An 11,407-nucleotide genomic window follows, 5' to 3' on the forward strand; every position below is an offset into this window, starting at 1 on the left:
TGTTGCCTACAATCCATGTGTTTGTTGTAGTCCAAGAAAAGAGATTTACATTGGAGAGGATGTCTCGTGTCATCGTTTACTTTGGGGTTTGTACCTTATGCATATCGTTAACATGTACTAATACACACTTACAAACCAAAGGATATTTAAAACCGTGAATCTTTAAAAAAAATCTAATTTGCAAGCAAAACATAAATCATATTTAATATTATTATCGCAGCTTTTCAGATGTTTTTGATTTGATGTCTGAATAGGTGCAAATTTAAGAAGGAAATGAGACTTTCTCCTCAAGGCACGAGCATTGAAAATACTGATGTCATACTGATGTCATGAGGAAAAATAACATTTAATATTTCAAAATGTTCACTTTGGCCCAGTTTGTAAAGCATACAAACTTGATATGTTTGTGTGACTGAGGAATATCATGTTTTTTATTGTTGCATCTTCTTTCAACCTGTACATTTATGAATAAATTGTGAAAACAGTTGCCAACACCCTAAAAGCAGTTTATTTTAACCAGTGTTGTTTGTAGGCTATGTGCGATTGTTTATATGTTATTGGAAAGCGACATTGTTTTTGATTGTGTGGTGTGGCAGAGAGTTTGAAAGGAAAAAGACAGAGGCCAAAGTATTAATAGCATTACACTATTTATAGGTTTGTTTACTGAACGACCAGACAGTCGGTTGGGTCTTTAAAAATACATAAGGGTCTCTCTCTTTCTCTCTCTCCTCATGTTATTTTACCACTGCTTCAAGTGCAACCTGTCAAACAGCAATCAATGTTTTTACCTCATCTGCCACAACATTCAGTACAAATTCACATTGTAACCATTGTATGATATTATTTGAAGTCAGTAGGATAATATTTGTCTAAAAGTCACAAAATGCATTAAATTGGTTTATCATGTGAATGGCTTAGGGCACTAAACTGACCTTTAGACAGAACAGTTCCCAGAACACCTCAAACTTTCATGAACTATAATATAACACAGTGTTTCCTTAGTAGACAGAATGTCTACTGAAAATTGGTCTTTTATTGCCATTGTGGATAAAAAATATATTTTAAAATAAACACAAACATTATTTAATATATATATATATATATATATATATATATATTTTTTTTTTTTTTTTTTTTTTTTTTTTTTTGCTTCGTTTATTTTTTGTATTTTTGATTTATTACAAGAAGTCTTGATAAACAAAAATATAATTACATTAAAAAGTAATGTCTATTTGATTCCAGAAGTGCTGTAGTGCTTTTGAACATTGGACAGGGATTTTGTACCAAACCTTTTACATAACCCTGATAAAATGTGCTTTTGCTTTATCTTAATAAACCAAACTACACACTCATTACAGCAGGCTGCTTTGTCTGTGACTTATGATAAGGCATATTATACATCCATGTCATCTGAATTTACTGACTAAACAAATATAGAATGTTGAGTTAAGTCTAGGACATACCTGTACATGAAAAACTCAAAACTGAAATAATGTTTTAGCAAATGTCACTTACAGCTGTTCAAACTGTTGCTATAAAAAAACTTGAGAAATTTATGAAAAACTAAATACTGTAAAACTGCTAAATGTTGGTCGACTGGCTGCATTTAAAGCAAAAAAAGTGATTTCTTGGTATATCTGATATTTTTTTATATTAACACATAAAAATGTACAAACAATACTTTACAAAACAGACATTAAAAAAGTATAGGCATGTCATCTAGAGAGACAATTGTATACAGTTATGTTACAGCATGTCATATCTTCATAAAGACTCAATAAAAAACGTTAGTGGCATTTAAACAACATTCTGTTGAAAATTTTTATATATACTAACATGAAATAATAACACTGACATTTCAAATATACAGTACCAAAAGATATAGTGTTGTCAGGGACCTGCCTGTTGAAAAACGAAAGGATTGTGGATTATCTAATGCACGCACACACACACACACACACATACACACAATTGCACTCTTCATCATATTCTTGCATCAAATAATTACTGTGTTTAAATGACTAACATGAGATAAAGGACATGATAAGGTTTTCCAATACAGCAGGCGACTCCGTGCCGGATCCGCACTGAAAAGCTGCTGACTGGGTTGCCTCAAATATAACAATAAAACGAATATGTTTGTTTCAAAGGCCTTTAACAAGTAAACAAAGTTGGCTAAGAACATACAAAAAAGATTTCTATTCATTTTAACATGACAAAAGAGAAAAAGTGGGAGTGCAAAAAATTGCATGAAAAAGGTGGCAAGGAATAAGAGAAGTGTAGTCTCTGATCAGATAAAACATTCAAGTGCATTTCATCCTTGCTTTAAGTCCTCACCATTCCCAGAAATAACAAAAGAAATCTTTGGATCTGGATTTTTCAAGGCAAGTGCATAGAGGATTCTCCGCACTTTTCTCATAAATGGAAGCCATTGTGCGTTGTGACAAGCTGACGATGTACATGTACGTCAGAGATTTCAGAGAGTAAAGTAACACACTTACTTAATATATAGTAAGTCAACAAGGCCTAAACAGAATTAGTGCATGAACAATCTACAAATATACTAATAGAAAACAATTTCTGCAAAAAGTACTGCATATAAGCCTCAAAATAAGGCAGGCTTTATAGGCACCTACACAAAAATTAATATAGTGTACCCTCTCAATAAAATGACAGGGTTTGTGGTTTATAAAAAGTTTGGGACTATAAAAAAAGTTCCATGGTAAGCTGTAAATCCACGAAATATATGAAGAGGAAGCCAGAAGATGAAGCATCTATGTTCCTCAAAATAAAACGCTGTTCAAGCCACAGAAGCTACTTTGTCACATTCAGAAGAGTGCAGTTGTTGTGAATTGTTGATGTCCTCCTTAGCAGGTGAATTTTTCTCCTCCCTCATCTTGTTCCAGCAAGGCAGGGTGGCAAAAAACAAAAACAAACTAGACACAACAACACAAGTCCCGCTGAAGTAGAATGCCAGCTCGTATGACTGAGTCCGGTCAAAGAACCAACCTGTAACAAAAAAGTAGCAGTAAGAAGATAGACAGACAGACAGAATTAATGGGTGGATGTTGGGAAAGTCTTCTTACCTACAACAGGTGGTCCGAGCATGATTCCAAACCCTCCAAAACACATGAGAATGCCATGAGCCTGACTAAGTCGCTCCATGCCCACGATTTTAGTAGTAATGTAGGACGTGAGAGACCAGTTCCCTGAGAAAAATCCCACCAAAGCCGACAGCACTTGCAGTCCGATGTAGCTCTTAGTCAGTGGGATGAGCAGCAGAGTCACACCTGAGCCCATCACCGTGAGGGTATACAGGAACAAACTGTTCACCCCTGGCATGTCTGCCATAATGCCCAGTACCAGCTTACCGATGCCCGTTGTTAGGGAAACAATGGAGACAAGGGGTATAAGTGCAATACCATCAATAAGGCCCTCGCTCTGTGCTACGTCTTCCATGAAGAGCACGGGTGGAAACGCCCCTAAGCTGAACAGGAACAAGGTGATGCAGAAAGCCACGAAGACGCGGTCCTGTAGGAGCTCTAGGGCCATGCACAGGTACTCTGCGTAAGGCCGCATCCACTTTTTAATTGCTTGTGCAACTATTGAACAGGACAACACCTCACCCCTCCTTTTTTCTTCACTGGCTTGCAGCTCTTTAGGTTCCATGGTTATCAACAGTTTTATGGCTGTTGTGTTATCAGCCGAGCCGGGAGCGCTTTTGATCTGATTATCATCTGACTCAATGATAACGGCAGTAGGTTTGGTGTAGAGTGGTTCCTCTGTTTGCTGTAGAGCAGCTCTTTGTTTCAGATAATAACCAGGTAAGTTCAAAGATCGCATTGGGCCAGCGCATGCCATCAGGTTGAGTGCCAGCGCTCCAGTGATAAGCAGGCAGCCTTCCAATCCAAACAACTCGATGAGTTCATTCTGGAGTGTGGCGTAAATGAAGCCGCCCACACTCGTACCTAAGACAGATGCACAGAATTTCTATGTAAATAAAATCGAAATAAACCAAATGTAACAAATTAGGTCATCTCGTACTTTTTTTGTGTTTAACATCTAATAAAATTTTATTAGATCTCTTTCTAGTTAAGTCAGGTTACGTTTATTTGTATGGCACTTTTTGATAATGTTTCATTGCTTTATTGCAGCTTTACAAAAATTTGCCTGACGATTAATTGTCTAATAAATTGTGACGATTATGATGATTAATTGCCTGTTTTAGGGCTTTAGTTTTATTGCTTTGACATTTAATTTTTTGTTCATGAAATAATTGTACACATTGTTGTGGTTACATTTATACAAACGCTGCAGCTCCCCCTTGTGTTTTTTAGAGAGATGTGCAATCATTGCGGTGATCTGAAATCATCGCAATGAGGTCAAACAATCACAATGAGATGATTATTTAATCATTGTGACAGCCCTAGTTATAATTATGTATGAAAAAGGGGTTTTTTTATTAGCTTTTTTTATGTATTAAAAATGTCTATTTCTAGGCAAATGCCAAAGCGATACTCCATCCAAACATCAAAATTAACTCAAGCAATACGGGATACATAAGTCCATCATCTCTCAGATGAGCACACCTGGAGTTATTCTAGCAAATGTCCCTGCTCTTCCAAGCTTTATAATGAACAACTTCTGATTTTAAACCCCAAAAAAGTGCATTCATGCTTTACAAAAGTAATCCAAACGGCTCCAAGAGGTCAATAAAGGTCTTCTGTGGGTAATCGATCCGACGCCACATTGGTTTCATTAATTCAAAAGAGAGTTTTAGCATAGTGAGTGTTAGTTGCCATGGGTACGTTGCATAGTTTCTCTCGTGAATCGCATGAATCCAAGATGATGTCGTTACCTTAAGCTAGTTATTACTGTTTATAAAGTTTGAAATATGGATTTTTGGTTACAAAATCACATTGATACCCGCAGAAGCCCTGTATTAACCCATTGGAGCCATGTGGAGTACTTCTCTGAAGGATGGATGCACTTTTTGAAGCTTTAAAGTATTTGGTCCCTATTTTAACGATCTAAGCGCATTGTCTTAAGCGCACGGCGCAGAGTCTAAATGGGCGTGTCCGATTCCACTTTTGCTAATTTAACGATGGGAAAAATGGTTTGTGCGCCAAGTGCATGGTTTAAAGGGGTTGTTCCTGTTCTTGTAATGAGTAATGGATGTGTTTTGGGCGTAACGTCCAATAAACCAATGAGAGTCTCATCTCCCATCCCCTTTAACTCTTGCATTTGCTATTTAAACAACGTGGCGCTAAACGTGAAAATGATAATTGCGCCGAGTTGAACCTAGCAAAAGACATTTGCGTCGCGCATTGCGCCGGGTGTATGATAGGGCCCAGAAGTTGTTCCCTGATCCCTGTTTTCTATACAGTAGTTATAAATGTTGGGAGAGCAAGGACATTACTCAAATAAATCCAAATTTGCTTGGGTAAAAGATGATGGACATATGTATCTCGCATTGCTTGAATTTTGATATTTGGATGGAGTATCCCTTTAACATTTGCCTAAAAACTGACATTTTTAATACATTTAATAAATTAAATGTAGTGCTTGAGGGTGAGAAAATAATTAGGTTATTTTGATATTTTCAGATGAAGTATTGCTTTAAGAGGTTGATGAATATTTTAAACAGTCAAAAATGGTTATGATACTTTATGCCAAATAGTGCCATATTATTCCATTCCATCCATCCCATAATACAAAGTTATGTGGAAAGAGAAAGTTTAAAGCCACACCTGTGGTGACGATGCCCAAAGCTAGGCCACGCCTCTTGTCAAAATACTGGCAGGTTATGGTCAACGTGGCAGCGTAGGCCAGTCCACAGCCCATACCTTAATCACAAACACAGATATAAGAGTTAAATTAACACATTTTAAGAGCTTTTAGTGCTTTATTTTTGTCAGGTCTCTGAAGCCATAAAGGCAATATGTGAAAGTAAATGTACTATATACTGAAAAGTCCCTAATATAAAAGTGTGGGTAAAGGTTTGTCGGCATGTATACCCAATACTAGAATCGTGATGGAGTCGCCGTCTCAAATTCAAAGGTCACTTAATGTTGTATAATCGGAAGAATTAATAACAGCTCAGTCACAAACACTCTTGCATTACATAACTTAATTGGCACTAACTCACAGACGTCCGTAAATAGACCCACCACACAAACACACAGCAGGTATGTACAATCTACAAATAGTTTGACCCGAGAACAGAAATACAAAACATGCCCAAACTGATTTATATATATGATATGAGAGCTGCTTTGAAGCTCACAACAAACAAAAGTTTTAAAACCTGAGCCATACAGCAGATGGCTAAGTGGATCGAACTATATTGAAACTAATGCTTTTATTTTCATACCGACAACAATGCCGTAGGAAAAGATGAGGAAAGAGACATTTGGAGCAAATGCGCTCAGCATCAGACCCCCGGCCACCATTACACCACTGAAGACTGTTACTGGACGGGCACCAAAATTATCCACACAGGCACTGCACACCGGACCTGCACAGAGAGAGAAAAAATAGCATTTTACTGAATGTAAGCATTAAAGAATCTAGGGGAACAATTTAGTTTGATCCTTCTTTATTATTTGAATTATTGTCTGGCTATTGATTTACTTACTGTTATGACACTACTTCTAGTGTTCCTAGTTAAGCTGTCATGCATAAGCAACACAAATGCAAGTTTTTATTGTGCAATATATCACTTAAAGTTACACAACAGAAACATTGTGATCTTTTAGACTCACATTTACATTTAGACATTTGGCACACTTTTATTCAAGGTGTATTACAACTACAAGGTATACATTTTTTCAGCATGTGTATTACTTGGATTGGAACCCCATGCAATGCTCTACCACTGAACTATACATATGTGGAATTATTGTCTAAAATATTACAATAAGTATATTCTGAGCATTTTTAACTTAAATGTAAATGATCACTATTTTTCTATTGCATGATGAACTTGATCTAATGAAGATTAATTATATAATAAATAATTGGAACCACATTTAAAGACCACTAAGATGGATTTGCTATTATTGGACTGACTGATGGGGTACTGTGGTGGGTCATACATTAAAGGAGGGTCAACTTTGTTTGTGCCTTGTAACATAAAGCACACACTTAGGTTAAATCGTTATAGATAGTACACTTAATGCAAATTTACAACACATTTGTGCAATTCAAGATTGTGAGTGTTACTTTACAGTACATGTGCAACAGATTGAAATTTTTGTAAAAATAGCCAATGACTCTTTTAATGAACAACACTGAGTCACTCCTAAAATGGCCAAAGAGTTTGAAGAGCATTTACTGAGAATTGACTGAACTAACAGACTGATATCCAGATGGATGTGTGTTTGTGCCATCCAAGTTTTCGTCTTTATATGACAGCTCTTTAAGCTTACTGGCCAGCGTGGGATACTTTTACTTTACTGCCAAATGCCCGCAAGCACAACTACTGTAACTCAAGACCAGCCGGTAAAAAGATGACCAACATTAAAATTATATTGGCTTTTCCAAAGTAAATGTGTACCTACAACATGCCACCCAACGACATCAGTTTTGAATATAACTGTTGTATAAGCCATATGTGTTTGAACGATCACCGTGTGACATTAAAGTCATCGCAAGAATGATTCAAACGTAGTACTGCCGACATGATACTTTGATGTCATACGCCAAATAATCTGCACCGTATCTAGCACTGCTTCTATCAAACCACACCACACTGAGGCCTTACATTATAATGTAACGTATATCCCAAGGACTATTAGGAACACCATACTAATAATGTGTTTGGCCTTCAGAACTGCCTTAATTCTACATGGCGTAGATTCAACAAGGTTCTGAAAGCATTATTTAGAAATGTTGGCCCATATTGATAGGATAGCATCTTGCAGTTGATGGAGATTTGTGGGATGCACATCCAGGGCACAAAGTTCAGTGGTTTTAGTACAGTGAACTTATTGTCATGTTCATGAAACCAATTCGAAATGATTCGAGCTTTGTGACATGGTGCATTATCCTGCTGGAAGTAGCCATCAGAAACAATGCTCAGGTAGACCGTGGCATTTAAACAATGCCCAATTGGCACTAAGTGTGCCAAGAAAACATCCCCCACACCATTACACCACCAGCCTGCAAAGTGGTAACAAGGCATGATGGATCCATGTTCTCATTCTGTTTACGCCAAATTCTGACTCTACCATCTGAATGTCTCAACAGGAAATCAGAATCATCAGACCAAGCAAAATTTTTCCAGTCTTCAACTGTCCAATTTTGGTGAGCTCGTGCAAATTGTAGCCTCTTTTTCCTATTTGTAGTGGAGATGAGTGGTACCCAGTGGGGTCTTCTGCTGTTGTAGCCCATCCGCCTCAAGGTTGTGCGTGTTGTGGCTTCAACAATGCTTTGCTGCATACCTCGGTTGTAACGAGTGGTTATTTCAGTCAAAGTTCCTCTTCTATCAGCTTGAATCAGTCGGCCCATTCTCCTCTGACCTCTAGCATCAACAAGGCATTTTTCGCCCACAGAACTGCTGCATACTGGATGTTTTTCGCTTTTAATGGTTGTGCGTGAAAATCTCAGTAACTGAGCAGATTGTGAAATACTCAGACCGCCCCGTCTTGCACCAACAACCATGCCACACTCAAAATTGCTTAAATAACTTTTCTTTCCCATTCTGACATTCAGTTTGGAGTTCAGGAGATTGTCTTCACCAGGACCACATCCCTAAATGCATTGATGCAATGTGATTGGTTGATTAGATAATTGCATTAATGAGAAATTGAACAGGTGTTCCTAATAATCCTTTAGGTGAGTGTTGTTTGAGGAACATTCAAATATTTTATTGGTAGGCTAAGATAAAAAATATATTTTTGCAAACAAAATGTAAAAAATTTCAATGGATATTCAGTGTCTTTAGGATCCATCTGACCAGAAACCTTAAAGCGTGACTCCTACGACACAGTGCTGAATAAGATATGTGTTTTCATAGGCCAGAAACAGCTCTGTAAATCTCTTTTCCTCTGTGTCAGCAACAGTGTGAACATGGCACACAAAGCGACATTCCTGTCCAGTCATGACTTTCCCTAGCGTGACGATCGACCGGACAGAATCCAGCTATGTCTGTAAACATAACTTGACACCACCAAAACATATGCATATACACACGCACGCTTAGCCTGGGTTGAACCTTTAACTCCTGTGAGACGGGAAAGAGTTATCTTTCTTGTTTCCAGAACATAATGTTTTTTCTCATGTAAGCAAAGAGGACGCTTGGTAACTAAACCCTTGCAATGCAGACAGTAATGTCCACCTAATGTAAACAAGGAGATCATGTCTATCTCTCAGCAGTATGTGTATGTGGTCTCAGTATTGTATGTGGATGATATTAGAACATGGAATCAGCAGCATCTTATGCAATTATGTTTCAGTTTGTGTGATATTTAGGTTGGATTGGATTCTTTTATTTGGACATATAAACAGGTCTGACCATAAAAAATAACAATAACGAATCATAATAATTAATTGTGTTAAATAGATTTTGTACAGGTTTAAAGATTTAACTAGACAACTTAATAAACATAATGATTGGGAAAACTATTTTTGCACTGGTCTCCCCTTTACCCTATTTATTTCAGAATTTCAAGCACACATCTGTGGTACAAATTTTATGTTTGCAAAAAGCATAACGTAACTGCAAAAGGAGTCAGTAGACACCTGATTCAGCTCTCTCTCTCTCTCTCTCTCTCTCTCTCTCTCTCTCTCTCTCTCTCTCTCTCTCTCTCTCTCTCTTGCACACACACACACTAATAAATAATTAGTACTCACTGGTGATGAGTGCCACCCCAGACACCATGGATCCGACCCAAGCTGTCATGCCTTTCCCTTCCTGAAAGGCAATGAGCCACTCAGGATACAGCACCCCAACCGACTGAGGGGATCCAAACGATAACAACTGGGCCATGAAAGAGACCAAAACGATCATCCACCCCCATCCACCATCTAAAGCACCCTCACCTTTCACAGCACCCATTGTCAGCAGTGATTTAACACAGTGACCTGCAAAAAAAAGGTACTAATAAATGTAAAGTTCACATGACCTGTCAAACAGTCATTGCAGTGTCACTTGAAGCATTTTTGTAATCTCTTTACCTCAGCACACTTGACAAATAGCATGTCCATGGATATAGGGTTAATACATCAAAATAACGGGTTACATTTTTATTTTATTTTTAATAATAAATATACATTATAATATTTAATAGTATATACTAGCCCCGTTTAATATTAATTTAATTATAAATAAATATTAAATATTAATTTAATTTTAATAAATGATATTATCTGAAAACACCTGTTATTTGAAACTGCATTATGGCGTATTATTACAAACTGTATTACAGACTACATCAAATATTTGTCCATGCTATTTGTCTACTTGTTTAAGGAAAGCAAAACTCACCCACTCACTGCAGGTGGATGTTGATCTCTGGCAGAGCGCGCTCCGCTAAACTGCTCGTGCCCGGCAGACCAGGCACCGCGCTGCTCCGCTGAATATCTTCGCGCTCGGCATCGCTCGCCGCCTTGTTTTGAGCGCTTCTGGAAATAGACCACACCTCAAAGGAGGGGAGTCCGGTAACCGGACAGCCCTTTCTCTTCACATTTGACCGATTCTCAAGCCGGAAAAGTTACATCAATATTTATGATGATGGTACTGCTTGTGCGCGCTCAAGTTTCTCTTCAAATGCTGCTTCTCTTTGAATAAAGAATAGCCAGTTCGTGTCAAAAGCCCATTTCTACTTCATGTGGTCTGTAGGTTTATTTGCATTTTCTTCTATAAGAATGTCAGAGTTGGGAAATTGAGACTCACCGGTGTAACGGAGAGGGGTGATGACGTGGGAGGCGCGCGGTGCACACACTCTGAATGCTTCTGGAGGAAGGTTCAATATTAAAACGACATGTCTGTGAGTTGTTTGCGTATGTGTTATGTTGGATATTTGCGGCCGCAGCACGATATGTAGCCTACTTTTCTCAGCACGTGTCCTTCTTTCCCAATGGAACACAGAACCGGTTCACACCGGTCATACTTACGCGTAACGAACAGCTCAACTGATAGAGGAGTCACATGTTGCTTTCATCAAGTGTTTCGAGGAAAATTTCAGTTGGAATATCATTACTTCAGTAACGCAAATAAGTGCAGTTTCTTACGAAAATTACAATCATCATTATGTCACTTGGATAAAATGTCTGCCAAGTGCATGCTAAAGAAATATAAAGTAACTTAAATTGTTTTGCAAAATCCAAATCAACTTTACAGATCTTTATTAGAAGGGCCTGAACAAGGTCCGAACATCTTGTTTTTTTAAACAACAAACTTATT

At 37.7% G+C, this 11,407-nt stretch overlaps 1 protein-coding gene across 2 annotated transcripts; it reads right to left on the bottom strand.

Moving 5' to 3' along the window:
- Nucleotides 1-1,586: 1,586 nt before the first annotated feature.
- slc16a9a (solute carrier family 16 member 9a) lies at nucleotides 1,587-11,019 on the bottom strand. Of its 2 annotated transcripts, none has more exons than XM_055172520.2 (6): nucleotides 10,498-11,019; nucleotides 9,856-10,086; nucleotides 6,374-6,517; nucleotides 5,751-5,846; nucleotides 3,087-3,968; nucleotides 1,587-3,009 (listed from the first exon to the last, which is right to left on the bottom strand). In XM_055172520.2, the coding sequence occupies exons 2-6, from the start codon at nucleotides 10,058-10,060 to the stop codon at nucleotides 2,801-2,803; spliced, it is 1,536 nt and encodes a 511-aa protein (XP_055028495.2). In that variant the 5' UTR covers nucleotides 10,061-10,086; nucleotides 10,498-11,019; the 3' UTR covers nucleotides 1,587-2,800. The 2 variants fall into 2 exon arrangements, with proteins under 2 accessions (XP_055028495.2, XP_055028494.2); XM_055172519.2 differs by having other exon boundaries at nucleotides 10,490-11,016.
- Between the last annotated feature and the right edge of the window lie 388 nt (nucleotides 11,020-11,407).

Source organism: Misgurnus anguillicaudatus, chromosome 7 (assembly GCF_027580225.2).
Source record: "Misgurnus anguillicaudatus chromosome 7, ASM2758022v2, whole genome shotgun sequence".
Taxonomy (NCBI): domain Eukaryota; kingdom Metazoa; phylum Chordata; class Actinopteri; order Cypriniformes; family Cobitidae; genus Misgurnus; species Misgurnus anguillicaudatus.